Source organism: Carlito syrichta, unplaced genomic scaffold (assembly GCF_000164805.1).
Source record: "Carlito syrichta isolate Samal-C Ts95f unplaced genomic scaffold, Tarsius_syrichta-2.0.1 Scaffold305012, whole genome shotgun sequence".
In the NCBI taxonomy this organism is placed as follows: Eukaryota; Metazoa; Chordata; class Mammalia; order Primates; family Tarsiidae; genus Carlito; species Carlito syrichta.
The window spans coordinates 262,011-277,216 of NW_007249108.1; the positions used below are offsets into that span (position 1 = coordinate 262,011).

The 15,206-nt window shown below is 50.7% G+C and overlaps 1 protein-coding gene across 1 annotated transcript in view; it reads right to left on the reverse strand.

Annotated features, from left to right (window-relative positions):
- Window positions 1-824: 824 nt before the first annotated feature.
- The window catches only part of HMGXB3 (HMG-box containing 3), a 48,660-nt gene continuing 34,278 nt past the window's right edge, over window positions 825-15,206 (reverse strand). The window contains exons 14-20 of the mRNA XM_008061052.2: window positions 12,293-12,424; window positions 11,317-11,501; window positions 7,265-7,484; window positions 6,001-6,134; window positions 5,164-5,280; window positions 3,452-3,661; window positions 825-2,161 (exon numbers count right to left, since the gene is read on the reverse strand). Of these exons, the coding sequence (XP_008059243.1) occupies window positions 1,700-2,161; window positions 3,452-3,661; window positions 5,164-5,280; window positions 6,001-6,134; window positions 7,265-7,484; window positions 11,317-11,501; window positions 12,293-12,424 (1,460 nt within the window). The 3' untranslated portion in view covers window positions 825-1,699. The remainder of the gene's footprint in view (window positions 2,162-3,451; window positions 3,662-5,163; window positions 5,281-6,000; window positions 6,135-7,264; window positions 7,485-11,316; window positions 11,502-12,292; window positions 12,425-15,206) is intronic.

A 15,206-nucleotide genomic window follows, 5' to 3' on the forward strand; every position in this document is an offset into this window, starting at 1 on the left:
GACACACTCCGTCCTGGTCACATCACCCAGCAGCTCGGCCAGCTGAAACCTGGGAGCCGAGGGACCTGGAGAAGTCAGAGAGGGCCCCACTCCCAGCCTAGGCCACCACTGCCATTTAGGGGCTGGGGCTGAGCCCCTCCCCGCACCCCGTTCTCATAGTGTTGGCCTCAAGTTTGCTATGCCAACCGGTAGAACTCCAGCTCACTTTCCTGACCTTTGCCTATGTCCAAGAACCCCTTTCCTGATACCCCGTGTCTCTGTGGAAATGGACTGGTTATGCCCATGATGGCCCCAGGGGCTGCCCTGGGAGTGAGAAACAGGAGCTAGACAGATTGGCGATCCCCTTTCTAACCAAGGGGCAGCAGGAGTGGACAGGTGCCCACAGACCACACCCAGCTCAGGCCCTTGGGGCAAGTGGCTCCTTGTAAGTGTCTAACAGGTCCCCCTGGTCCCTGCCCTGCAGCCTTCTTCACCCTGGCTTCCTCTCCTGGATCTGGAACTGCTACCTTGAGCCACGTGGCAGCTAAAAGTGGGGGGTATCTGCTCAGTTGTTCTGGGCTGGAAGGCGGGCCTTGGCATGTGGCTGGCCACACCAAACCAGCGGCACACCCTCCCACTCCCCGGCTGCCTCCTCCCAACTAACCGCACACTGCGGGATGTCTGTCTACATTAAACTAACAGCACTAACTCAGTCGGCCTCTGGTGCTTGTACCACGCGAGCGCTTGAATCCCCGACTTCTCTGCCGCCTCTTCACGAAAGGGACGAGCGCAGCACTGAGAACTCGGCGTGCATCCCAGACAACAAGCATGAGACCGAGACCTGCTTCACCAAAACCAGATAATTTAATAAACTTTCTTCTCATCGAGGGGAGAGGGAGGGGAAGAAAGCCACCTGCTCCACTCCTCTCAATAAATTAAACAGCACACGGCCATTTCCGGGTCCCGAGCAGACGAGGGCACACGGGCCAGCCCGGCTGTTTCCTTATGGCCCGGTCTGCTTCCCCTTCACAGAAGGGAGTTTTTCCTACTGATGCCAGGTCACGTCATGGCCATGGCCACACCCCCTCTGTGGAGAGGCGTCCAGGCCCAGGAAGGATGCTGGGTGCAGCAGCAGTAGCCGGGACAAGAGGAAGGGGTTCTTCCTTTGTGCTCGGGCAGAGGGCAGACCAGGAGAGTGTGGCTGCCGGGTCCTTCCTCCTCAGCTCCCAGCTGCGGCTGCAGGAGACAGACGCACCCCGCCCTCGTGGGGGAATCCCCAGAGGGAGCCCTGGAGCTCATGAGGCCAAGGCCCCAAAGGCAACAGGCTAAGGAATTCAAGAGGCTGGCTCTCCCGGGGCAGAAGAGGCCTCAGCAGCCTTCCGGACTCGGGCCCCCTGCCTTGGGCCACCTGCGGTGTTCCCCCAACCCGCGACAGGCTCCAGGGAGGCCAACCAGCCTTTCCCTCTGCCTCAAAACACACCACATCCCCCCAGTGCTCTCTCAGGCCAGGAGGCTTGCTGGCATCACCCTGATCTGGAGGGCTGAGAGCTGCAGACCCCAGGCCCCACCGTGCTCAGGAAATGGAAGCTCTTTGGTCAGTCCCAGCAGTCAGAGGCCTCCCCACAGGTGACCTTCCACAGGTCGGTCCCCTGGGCAGATCTGCCTCGGGCAGGGGCCTTACTATGGCTTGAGACGGTGCAGTCCCGCACGGTAGCCGGGCTTACTCTGGCCCTGCAACCACATCCTCATCCTCCTCCCCCGTCTCCGTCTTGATCTGGGCAACCCCAAGGCGGTAGAGGGTATCCCGGATGACCACCTCTCCGGGCTGGCAGCTCTGCACAATGTCATGGATCTGCCGGTTGACGATCTCGCGGCTAGTGAGGAAGTCCACGAGGCGGTTGTAGAGGTAATAGTGGGTGGCGTTGTCAAAGGCGATGGGCCGCTGGCGGATGCTGTTTGGTTTGCTGTCCACAAGGGAGGCCACGATGGCTGTGTAGGGAGCCAGCTCGGGGCACAGGGCCAAGGAGCGGTGCCCAGCGCTGGGGTCCCTGGGATTGGGCTGTGTGCCAGCATGAACGACACGCCGTGTAGCAGTCCTGGTGACGGGGTGCTGGACAGAGGGTTCAGCCTCCGTCATATCCACAGCATAATGCTGCTCCAAGAGCTCAGGGCAGGACACGCTCTAGGAGAGACGAGAGGCTGCGGTGACAGGAGGGAGTGACTAGGGCAGAACCCAGGTGGTGGGTGAGAACAGCAGCTGTGACACAGCCAACCCTGTCGACACCCGAGCATCACCACAAGCTGCGTCTCATGGGCCAGGTCCCTGCCCCACCTCCTCCATGCCTTTGCTGCCTCCTGGGAGAATGGGGACAGTGACAGTGGCCACTTCCCAGGGCAAAAGGGGTTCTGACAGAGGTTGAGACACTGTCTCATGGAGCCAGTGAGCCCCAGGTAGTGATGACAATGATGGTCCCTCCAAGGCAAAGCCAGAGGCCTTCACCACCCATAATGCACTTTGGCCAGGGCACTCGCCACCCTTCTTAATTTCCAGTTCTAATTTCTCTTCCAGCAGAGACCAAAGGCCACCCTTGGGAGGCACATGCCTCTGGTAAGAAATATTGCCTGGAGCCAGGCTCGGTGGCTCAGCCTGTAATCCCGCTCTGTGGGAGGCTGAGGTGAGTGGACTGCCTGAGCCCACGGGTTCGAGACCCACCTGGGCAACTTGGCGAGACCTCATCTCTACAATAAATAAAAAAAAATTAGCCGGGCGTGGTAGTGCGCGCCTGTAGTTCCAGCTCCTTGGAAGGCTGAGGCAGAAGGATCGCCGGAGCCCAGCAGGTCAAGGCTGTGATGGCCGGGAGCGGCCACTGCACTCCGGTCTGATTGACAGAGTGAGACTCCAACTCAAAAAAAGAAAAAGAAAAAGAAAAGAAAAGAAAGAAAAGAAATATTGCCTGGTGCAATGTACCCAGACACAGAGACGAGGGCTCTACCACTAATCTGCTGTGTGACCCTGGACAAGCTCATGTGCCCCTCTGGGCCTTCGTTTCCCCTTTTAATCAAAGAAGAGGTTTGGATAAGATCAGTGTTTTCTAAACTGCTGTACTTCCAGACCATAATAGATATGCAACATGGCACAGCCATGGCAAGATCAACAGTATACTGCAGGGCTGGCTGGGCCTTTACTGCATGAGTACGCACAGTGTCTCTCAAAGCTGGTAACTTCCTAGGCTCATCTGGAGGGCACCCTCTTTTAGCACAAGACACCCTTGTCTGGATACCCTGGGCACACTAAGTGATGTGCTATGGCCTCACGTACAGGGGCTGGTCAGTAAAAACGTATGGAGTCAATGCTGCTTGCAGAACGTCAAGACCAAATGCTGCCAGAGGAAAAGGACACTAGAGACAATTCCCAGGGCCCTCAAGAGCAGGGGTGAGATGCAGTCGGCCCGGTCCCTGGGAGGCAACTCACCACGGGTGGCTCCGTGGGGCTGGAGAAACAGCCCTGGTTCCGCCCCCACATCTGGCTGGTCAGCTCTGGGTAGCAGAGGTCTGCACACAGGGCCACTGGTGTGGCCATATCCACCACATAGATAGGTGGCCAGTGGCGGGAGGAGGCTAGCAGGTCCACGTGGTCACGAGCACTCTCACCCCGCACGAGGTACTTGGAGCCACAGACCACCTGGGAAAGGAAGGCCAGGTGGGTCAGGAAGCTGGGCTGTGCACAAAGCATGGCCCTTGCCTCTTTCCAGGAAGAGGCTACCCACCTCACGCCTGATGTGCCAGCTGCTGCAGTTCCTCCTTTCTCTGCCCAAATGGAGTGCCAGCTTCCCTTTGCCCCCAAGGGAAGAGCTAAGAGTACTCTGTCCTCCACATAGCTCAGAAGGCACCTCAGATCCCCTCTGAGCTCCACCCTTCATCACCCTGCCCAGCACCAGCCTCCAGGTCCCAATACTAGCAACACAGCTGGTTCAGAATGGAGATTCCTGGGCCCCATTCACATCTATGAAAGGAAGGTATTGGGGTGGCATCTAAGCATCTGTATTTTGGGCAATCTCCCTGCCAGCCCTGATGCACTCCCAGTAGGAACCTCTGACTAGTCCAGCACACGCCCCCACACTGAAGGCCCCGCACTGTCCCCCTGCTGGACAGCCCCAAGAATGCTAGGGAACTGGCCTCCACACCCACCTAGCTGCCGCCCCCTACCACCCTGCAAGGCCATGCCCAGCCAGCCCAGGATCTATAGCTCTCACTCGTGTGTCATCACGGGCTTCTTGACAGGGAACGGTCACACAACCCTCCTAGCGGGCTCTGATGTGCCCAGGGCAGAAGCATCGAGCATCTGCCAGACACAGCTTGCCAGAGTCAGGTGACCTGGTTCTCTTCTGACAGCCAGGCACCCTGGTACACGAGTCTCGGCGAACCCAAGGCTCTGCTAAGCACCTCTCCCCCACTCAGGACCTGCCAAGTGGGTTTGCCGTCCCAGGATCTCCTTGGGCCATTCTGTCATCTGGTACACAACCCTTCCCAGAACTAACCCAGTGCCACCCATCCACAACCACCCACAGATGTGTGGCCGGACCTCCCTAAAACCCAAATCGGACCACGCCCCCATGTTTCCCATTCAAAATGCTCAGCAATCTCAGATCCTGCAATACTCTCAGAACACGATCCAAACTATGGCTCTGGCCTAGAAAGCTCCGTGTGATCTGGCCTCTGGTGATTCCTCCTGGCTCCCTTTCTCGCCACACAGAACCCTGAGTGCCCCTGGGTGGGTCCTTCAATGTCCTTCAGGCCCCAGTCTTCTTTGGTTGCCTCACGGAGCAGGCTCCTCCCTGATACTGTCTGTATTAGGCCTTAGCGTTCCTTGAGAGCAACTGCCACAGGCTGTGGTGACTTATTCCCTCTAAAATATGAGGTCATCTGGGGAGGATGTCTTTTTTGCTCAACTGTGCCCTCCTCAGCTGGTGTGGGGCCCAGCATATGGCTGGGTATTTCTGGTGCTTCATAAATAGTTGCTGACGGAAGGGAAGGCCCAGGCTCCTCCCCAGCCCAAGAGTGACACTGACCCTGGGCAGTTACTACACAGGTCACCCAGCAACCCAAGCCTAGCCCCAAAGGCTGAGCTGGATCGGGGCCATTCAACATTACAGCTTCCCTCCCAGCCCCTCACCATCCTCTCACCTGATGGGGGCACACCTTGTAGACTTTACCACCTGTGAAATGAGGTGGGGGCTGTCTGGACCTGGCTCCATTCTGTACAGACTCGTAGAGGGCCAGTAAGGATAAGCAGAGCTGATCCTGGAGTGGAGGGGCAAGAATGAAAGAAAACACAGAGTGAAAGCTAAGACAGACCTGGTGTCCCGGGTCAAGTGCTCACTGTAACACACAGAGCAAAAGAACTGATGGCCATGGTGTGCCGTGGAGCCTCCCTAGCCCAAGCCCCTCTGGGTATAGGGGACAACAGAGGTCCCAAAGGCTTCAGGTCCTAGACAAAGCCAGCCAGATGGATCAAGCCACCAGACTCTGAGTCCCTCACTTTTCATAGGGCAGAGAAAACTTCAGAAAGAAGATAACCTGAACTTGAAGGAAGCATAACATTTTTAGTAGCACATACCTAGCAGGAAACTAAGTAATGTACAGATCAAACACATATTCCTAACAGCAGGTACTTTCTATGGCACGGACAAGTGACAAGCAGACACTGTGCAGCTCATTCTTTACAGCCCCCTCAGGAAGCTGCATGCTGGTTACTTCCGTTTTACAAATGAGGAAAACAAAGCTCAAATGAAGGCAGTTTACCTGAGGGACACAGGAAGCAGGAGAGTCAGGCTTCCCAGCCCCAGAGCCCAGGCCTCTGAGGCATGGCACCACTGGCTGCTGCCACCTCTCAGGCCCCCTTCCTGTCTGTGGCGCCCTCTGCCCAAGGTAAGTGCCCAGTCCGGATGTTCACATCCTGCCCTGAAAAGCGGACCAAACAGGCTACCCAGAGCCTGGTCCCCAACACTGTCCAGTCCTCACCTTGGAGTCTTCCACCCGGAAGGGGACACCACACTGCCTTAGTAGGTGCTGTAGCTCCTCCTCACCGTAGGAGCCAATCTCCTCCAGCCTGCAGGCGCCCTCCTGGAGCAGCCTCACCAAGACACTGCCACTGCCTGCAAGAGATGCAGTGTTAGGAGGAGGGTGCTGCCACCAGGCCTGGCCAGGCCCTGTGCGTGCAGCTGTAAGCAGGGGGCTAGACCCACAGGACAGTAGATGGCGGAGGCCAGCTTGGCCCTGAACCCCCCTGGGTGCTGGCAAAAAATTAACTTGAACAGGTCTGTGCCTTCTGCAGACCTGGGAAGTCCCTTAGAACCGGATTCCTGCCCTGGAACCCTGCAGACAGGTGCTGCAAAGAACCCTGAAATAAGTCAGCTTTTAATCCAAAGTCTTCAGAGGTTTTTGAGAACCAAGACCACAACTGCAGCAGAAAGAGAAGCAACAGTGCTCACTTCAAAAAGGTTCCCTCTACACCATGCTCCCAGAGCCAGCTGAAACGAGAGAAATATGTGGGGCCTTAATGCAAAAAAATGGGGAAAAATACGATTTTGCGAGGGTGGTTCCCATTACAGATGCACAAGCATGTGCCTATGGACAACACCATTCTGGGCTGTGACACAAAGCCTATATCTCACTGTGAGCAGCTGTTAGAAAGAACAGAGGCCTCGGTCAAATGGCATTAGCTAGCGTGATTGTCATACCCACAAGGAGGTGGGGAACCAGCACCATGCCCTCTTTGGAAATGAAGCTACAGAGGCTCAGGGCAATGAAGAGACTGCCCGGAGGTCACAGAGCTACTAAGAGGCAGAGTGGAGACTCAAACTCAAATTGTCAGAGCCCTGTGCTCTTCACGGCTAACCCAGAACTTGTTGGCATATGATCCACAAGCCATCAGCAAAGCTACAGGAAAGACCAATTGCAGGCAGATCCCTTGGCCTCCCTCACACCTTCTCAGTGAGAATCTTCAGGCTTGGAGCCCCTCCTGGGCACGTCTACAGCCTTCTCAACTCGGTACACCCCAGAGCTAAGGTAAGTTGTGTGTCCTCCTGTGCAACATGGCTGACAGCTCTCCACACCCTGCACCACAACCCTAACCTCTGGGGACTCTGTCACAGGCTATGCTTATCTTTCTAGAAGGCATCCTCTAGGCAGGCTTGGCCCTCTACCCCAGTGCTATCCTGGTGCAATGGTGTCCCCGACTCCTGACAGAGCCTCCCCTGCCCCATCAGTCGCCAGGCAGCCTTACCAGGCACTGGTCGTGCATCTGGGTTTTTGTCTTTCTCGGTGTTGACGACCACAGCTCCTCTCATAAGTGGTGGAAAGAAGGGGGCAATCACAGAGGCATCAAACTTGGTGATGGGGATGCTGGCAGGGAATGCCACCTGCTCAATCACCTCTGTCTCCATCGTGGCCCAGAAGTCCTCCACGTTGACCTCGCTGGAAGCCAAGTATTCAGGCCAGGTGAACTAAAAAGTCAGGATGAGGAAGGTCAAGATGCAGGAGCCACCCAACAGTCTATCCCTTCATTACACATGTTCACGGGAAACCAAGGTTCAGCGAGGGAGAGTCCGACAGTCATTTCCAGCCAAGGTGCCCTAAATTTGACAACTTCATACCTAGCTGTCTTGTGGCCATGTTTCCTCCTCCCACACCATGGCCCTCTCCCAGACCCAAACCATCCCTAAGTCCCTCTACTTCTGCATCTTTGTGTCATTTTCCCTGTCTTGCAAGGAAAGAGGAGCTACCATTTAAGCACCTGTTATGCACCAGATACTTCTTAACAAGTACCAAAAACAAGTCTGGGGGATGTCAGAGGTGGGACTACTAGAGTAAAGGACAGAACAAGAACAGGAACCAAAGACTAGTTCTAGAGCTGAAGCCCATATTCCCAAGGCCTGGCTGGAAGCACAAGCAGAATTCTATTATAATGAGGAAAGTCGTAGCCATCTCCCTGGGCACTGCAAATGCCTCACCTCTCCCAGAAAGCACCCCCAGACTTCGTCAGCACACAGCTATCTCCTCTACCCCATCAGCAGTTCCTCATCACCAGTCACCCAGCACATGTGCTGCTCAGTTTTTCTTCTTGCAATGCCTTCTTACATGGTCCTCGAAGTGTGACCTTAATCCTAATCCTCCTTGATCACAGCCATCCATAGATGTTACTTATTGGAAAAGCAACACCCAGGCCACATCTCGATCTGATGAACTAAATCCCTCACTTTGCGTTTTAAAGCCCCCCCAGGTGAAGGATTCTCAAAGAGTGGTTCCAGGACCGGGAGCACGAGCATCACCTGAAAGCTTGTTAGAAATGCATTCTCGGCCCCCACGCCAGACCTACTGAGTCAGAAACCCTATGATGTGGTCCAGCAAGTTCTCTACTGCCCTATGCAGTTCTCACACCCACAAAGGCCTGAAAAACACTGCTCTCACAAAGTCTCTCCCCCATCTCACTCCTCCTTGTTCTCCCCTCCCATGGCACTTGGTGCAGGCTGTGAGCATATGGCATGCCCAAGGGATGGGGCCACTGAGTCCACCCTCTGCACCAAAGCAAGGGGCCAGGAAATACCAACCAAGTGTGCCCCCTTCTCACAATCCTTGGGGGAGGGGCCGGCGTGTCTCCCCATGTACAGCAGCATGTCTGGGTTTTGGTCAGTGACTTCCTGTTCTAGTTCATAATCCTCAGGATATCCCTTTCCCCAAATGCACAATACCTCTCTCCACATACACAAGAGGGAAAGAAAGTCCCGGTTTCTCAGGAAGAAGCACCCAGAACCACAGACAGAAGAAACATGCAACTGACAGTGAGAAGAATGAGTACTACTGCATCCGGGAACAGAGGAGCCTTGAGTTGCACCGGCCAGGTGCCAGGCAGGACTAGGAGACGTGACCTGGGCAGATAGGCAGGATGCTGTTTATTCTGGAAACCAAACTCGCTGTGGCCACAGTTGGAGTCCCAGGAGCAGGCTCTGTAATGGGCTGGACCTGGCAGGTCCTTCTCAGCCGCACCCCTGCCTTGTTGGGTAGGCTGGGGCATGCTACTCAGGGCTTGGTGCCTATACCTAGACACACCTCACGGGGCTGTGGGGAAAATTAAGTCACATAATAAAGCACTTTGCACAGACTGTGAACTCAGCATAAGTAATAAAATGCTCAATAAATCTTAGCTGTTCTAATCTTAACACATTCGCAAGCAGCAAATTTTTCACTTTCCTAATAATGATAGCAGGTGAAAATAAAAAAAAAAAAAACCTGAAGCTGGTTGCCAGAAACTTCTCCAATAAGCACAAGTGAAATGGTCTTTTCTAAATTGCCACCTTTTTCATAATACAGTTGAAAGTTTCAGACATATCCAGTATTTGCCGGAAAACAACACTCTACTAGCATTCCTTACTTTGTTTTTTTATTCAGATTATAAACCCAAAAGACAGTCTTCCACAATGTGGTAAATTAATGTCAGCGGTAGCGAATGAGTTAATATTACCATTAGGCTAGCAGATTTAAATGAATCTAGAAATAGCTTCTTGGTGAGTTAACACACAAAAGAAGTGTTTTTGTTTTTTTAAATTACGAAAAAAAAGACAGGAATATGCAATAAACCCCTCATATGTCTACCCATCCTCTAGAGGCTCAACACCTGCTAGGCAGTGGACACAAGAGATGCAAGTCCAGTGCCAAAGAGTCACCTCCCGTCCCCATCCTCTTGTTAACTGCGGGAGAGTCCAGAGATGGAAGCTCGCACCCTAGGGTGCCACAAGCATACTCAAGGGGCACTCTATGTCTGTGATGCACGACCAGGGGAGGACGACTTGCCGGGTTTCTTACAACCCTACAGAAGGCTGAGGACAATTCCTTGCTATTCTCAGCTTGCTAAGAGATTTATCATCAGGGGTACTGATCACGCAGAAGGCCCCCCGCCCTTTTTTTTTTTTTTTTACATGTAATGAAACAATCATGTGGATTTTCTCCTCTAATCTTTTTTTTTTTTTTCCCTTGAGTTGTGGTCTTGCTCTGTCACCCAAGCTGGAGTGCAGAGGCATACTCATGGCCACTGCAGCCTTGACCTGCTGGGCTCAGGCGATCCTTCCACCTCAGCCTTCCAGTAGCTGGAACAACAGGTGCGTGCCACCACACCTGGCTAATTTTTTGACTTATTGTGGAGACAAGATCTCGCCAAGTTGCCCAGGCTGGTCTCAAACCCATGGGCTTAGGCAATCCTCTCACCTCGACCTCCCAAAGTGCTGGGATTACAGCCACTGCACCTGGCTCCTCTAATCTGCTAAGTAGGGAATTAAACTGGTATATTTTCTGATACTGAAACAGCTCTGTCTTCCCATGATCAGCCTGGTCATGACGCACGACCTCATTTAGTCAGGTCTCACATGCTGTGACCCTATCAGGGCTCTGAATCTGTACTCATGCATCCGGCCAGTCCCAATTCCCTCTATTAAATGTCTGGTTTTGTTTTCAGCATTCTACAGTCTTAGACAATGAGCTGGGGAAATGTCACTTTGACTCCTCTTCTCCTATGACTGGAATCCTATTTCTTGGATACTCTTCTCCTATGACTGAAATCCTATTTCTTGGATAATTAATCTATGCATCCATCTCGACTTGGTGTTATTGTTGTGTGAAAATTTTTTAATTCAGAACCGAAGTCAGCTCTGGCCACTCTTGTCCTCCACCCCCAGCAGTGGCTCTCCATTTCACTCTGTGGCAGTCCTGCTGATGGCCTGTGTGTTCCTAGGGTCGGCCTTCTGCAGCCTCTGACCTCACACTGCCCATCGTTCACTCCAGCCATACCAGCCTCCTTGCTATTCCTTAATCACGCCCAAGCCCACCTCAGACCCTGCTCCTGCTTCTCCCTCTGGCTGGACTATTCTTCCCAGAAGCTACATGGCTCTCAGAATGGACCGTGTCAGAGAGGACTTCTGACTGCCCTGTGCACAGGAACGCCCCCCTTCGCCCCCCAACCAGCTGCCCTATGCCTCCCAGTGCCATTCCTACTACACGGGCATTTGTTTCCTGGGTCCTGAAATCAAATGTGAGCTCCATGAGGACAGACAGAGCATTGAGTCTGTTAACTCCCAGGTAGCTCAATGCATTTTCTGAATGAATGACTGAACAGGCAGCAGCCTCTGATTCCACTTGGCTTTCCTTAGACGAAATCCTGGGCTAAGGCGGGAAAAAGCCACTTGCCTCATCTGGACAGGACTGGAATCACCCACCCGGGGCCATAGCAGGAGGAACTGCCAGATGAGGAGTGCCCTGGTGTCTTCATGGTGGCTGAGAGGCCCTTACCTCCACGCTCTTCAGCGCCAGCACATTCTCCTCACTCCTCTGCGCCATCTCCACTTTGGGGGCCACACCACAGATGCCACAGATCATGTCATTGTAGTCCCGGACTGTGAGGCACTCAAAAGCCCAGTAGCCGTTGCTCAGCAGTTCCTGCAGCTGGCGCAGCTCCTCCGGTGCCAGTGTCTTCTCTGGAAGGACAGCAAGACACTGAGAAGGCCCCAGAGAAAGACCCTAAAGCCCCCAGGAATGAGCTGACGGCCAGCAAGAACAGCAGTTCAGCAAGACTGACTCTCCACAGGTGCTACCAACCTTGAGGCCAGGCACCTGCTCCAAGAGCTCAGGCAGCAACCCCAAGTGAGTGATAGCTGCCTTGTGCTATGCACCTACTAGCTATGCTGAGAACTATGAACACGTCATCTCATTTAGTTCTCACATGAATTTAGTTTTTTATGAACCAGTAGCTATAATTATCCTCATATGACAACTGGAGAAACAGAGGCACAAGAATAATTTGCTCAAAATCACATGGCCACTAAGTGGCAGCGCTAAGCTCAAATATAGGCCCATGGAACACCAGTGCCTTTGCTTTGCTCCATCTGTCCCCATAGCAAGTGAGGTATGGGGGCTTGGATATACCCAGGACGGCCCACCCTCAGTCTCAGCATGAGCCTTGGGCCTGGAAGCAGACACTGGCTGTGTTCAGAATGTGTCTGACACACACAGTGGGCCAAGTCCACCTACAACTACAGGATGTACTTCTATACATCAGCTGTAATCTCTTGCTGGGGGTCCCTGGATGCCAGGAAAGACTCATTTGGAATTTATAAAATTCAAAAGAAGAGTGTGCTAAGAAGTCAAGAACGTTCCTTTTCAAAATAATCAGACTCTCCTCCAATATGACTCTTTTAGCCAAAGTCCAGCCCTGATAATCTCCAGGGAGCTTTGGACTAACATTGGGAAAGGGAGGAAGCACCTGTACCTGTCTGCTCCTGTACCGACTTCAGAACCACATGGACAGACACTCTGGGGTCCTCCCCCAGCTTGATCTGGTTTCGGATTGCAAAAAGCAAGTCCAGGCTCACCAGCAGCTTATTCCCCACGTTAAAGAGACCTGCAAGTTAAAAAGAGGCAACAAGGTAATTCACAGACCATTACCCACCAAGGCAAAAAAGAGAAAACAAACTAGCCGGTGTGGCAGCATGTGCCTGTAGTTCTAGATATTTGGGCAACTGAGGCACGAGGAGGAACCCAGAAGATTGAGACCAGCCTGGGCAACACAGCAAGAGATCCCCCATCTCAAAAAACAAACAAAAATTAAATACAAACAAACAAAAACACACAACTGAATGCTCATCAATAGTGGAGCAGTTAATTTATGGTGCATTCATAAAAAACTATGCATCATTAAAAAGAGTAAAGTATCTGGATACGGTAGCTAACACCTGTAATCCCAGGACTCTGGGAGGCCAAGGCGGGAGGATCACTTGAGGCTAGGAGTATGAGACCAACCTGAGCAACACAGTGAGACCTGGTCACAGCAACAACAACAAAAATTAAAATATTAGTCAAGTGGTACATGCAGTGGAAGGCTAAGGCCAGAGGATACCTTGAGCCTAGGAATTGGAGGCTGCAGTGAACGATAATCATGCCACTGTATTCCAGCCTGGGCAACATATCAAGATCCTGTTTCTTAAAAAAAAACAGACAAAGAAGTAGAACTGACTGTTCTGACACAAAGTTGCCCACAATACATTATTAAATGAAATAAGCAAATAATGAAATAACATGTGTAGTCTCCCCCGTACCCCCAAAAGGCAGAATTTCCCTATCACTCAGTTTAGTCCCCAGGACCAACAGTCCTCTACATGTGACACAACCGCACCTGGGGAAAGACCTGGAGCACCTTTTATCCCAGGAAGGATAAAGAGAGGCCACAAAGGCTATAAAATCACCCCTACACCAAAGTCTGATAAAATATTCAAAGGAATTTAAATGTAGTCCATTTAAGACAAATCAAAGAGGGTGATTTTATGTTCACACAAAATATAATACACAAATCTGCACAAAAGCTAACTCTGGACTATGCACTCCCAATAAAGGCACAGAGGAGTGCAGAGGCTGAAACCATAAGGGAGATCAAAGTTCAGCCACATAAAGGGTAAAACAAAAAGCATACAAATCTTAGTGTCCCAAAAATCACCAAACACAAATCTGAAAGATAGCTGATAAATTCACAACAGAGAAAAAAAGTACACTTTTCCTAGTAATCAAATAAACAAATTAATGAATGATATGCCAGGTGTTACCTACCAAATTGACAAACTAAAAAACTACAACCTACAAAAAGTTCCTAGAGCTAATAAGTGAGTTTAGCAAGGTCACCGAATACAGTCAACAGACAAAACTCAGTCATATTTCTATACCAGCAATGAGCATTTGGAAACTGAACCATGTCATTTAGCACTGAAAAGAAAAAACAAAAAAACAAAAACGTAGGTATAAATTTAACAAAATATGTGCAGGACCTGTATGCTGAAAATCACAAAAACTGATGAAAGAATGAAAGAAAATCTAACAAAATGGAGAGAAAGACCATGTTTGTGAACTAGAAGACACAACATATTTAAGCATGTCACATTTCCCCAAATTGATAGATCAAACACAATTCCAATTAAAATTCTAGCAGGGACCAGGTGTGGTGGCTCACACCTGCAATCTTAGTACTTTGGGAGGCCAAGGCAGGAGGATCCCTTGAGACCAGGAGTTCAAGACCTGCTTAGGAAGTATAGTGAGATCTTGTCTCTACAAAAAGTTAAAAAAAAAAAAATTAGCTAGGCATGGTGGCACATTCCTATAATCCTAGCTACTTGGTAGGCTGAGGAGGGAGGATCGCATAAGCCCAGAAATTTGTGGCTGTAGTGAGCTATGACTGCATCACTATACTCCAGCCTGCAAGACAGAGTGAGACCCTCTCTCAAAAACAGAAATAACACACACACACACACACCCTTATGAAAGGACTTGTAGCCAGACAATATAAAGAAATCTTAAAATTCAAGTAGGAAATCAACAAAATTCAATGGACTAAAGATGTGAACAGACACTTCACCAAGGAAGACGAACAAACATACATCATTAGTCACTGGAGAAATAAAAATTAACCCTTTGCAATTGGATGGCCCCTGTAAGGGGCATGGTAAATCTAGCAAATCACTTGGAAGTCCCCTCTCAGGGGACATAAAAAGATTGTTGGTGATTATACAGGACAAACTTATGCAAGAACAAATTTTTTTAAAATGTATGTTTCCTTAAAGTTTTCCATTCAAATTGCACAAAAAAGCAAATAACGAGATGATATATATACCAAGATATGATCCATCAGTTGAGAACTAGTTTTCAGGAATCATGAGTGCATCATTCCAAATTTTTGAACAACAGACTGATCAGTAAATTACACATTATTAATGTGGAAGGAAGGAAATGAGACTGCATTGCCTGCTCAAATAGAAAAACACCAGGAGGAAGATGTCAAATATTATTGAATGATTATTTATGTCGGTGACTGTTTTACACATTACCACATATTAGAAAAATATAATACATAAAATTTTGATTTTTTCATAAGTAAGTTCCTCAATGTCCCAAATTCCATTTTAAGCCAAATATCATTACAAAAAAATAACTGGTTCCAATGCTATACATTTAATATGAAGTGATTCATTTTTCACTACTTCATAAAAAATGTGGTCAAGTTGCTGGTAGGTGATCCGTGAGATGTCTCTGAGAGCAAAGGGCTAAAATAATACCAGACTACTACTAACCTATACACCTAACTTACCAGAATGGCTGAAAAATAAAACGACAACGCTGAGTGGTGGCATGCAGAGCAAACT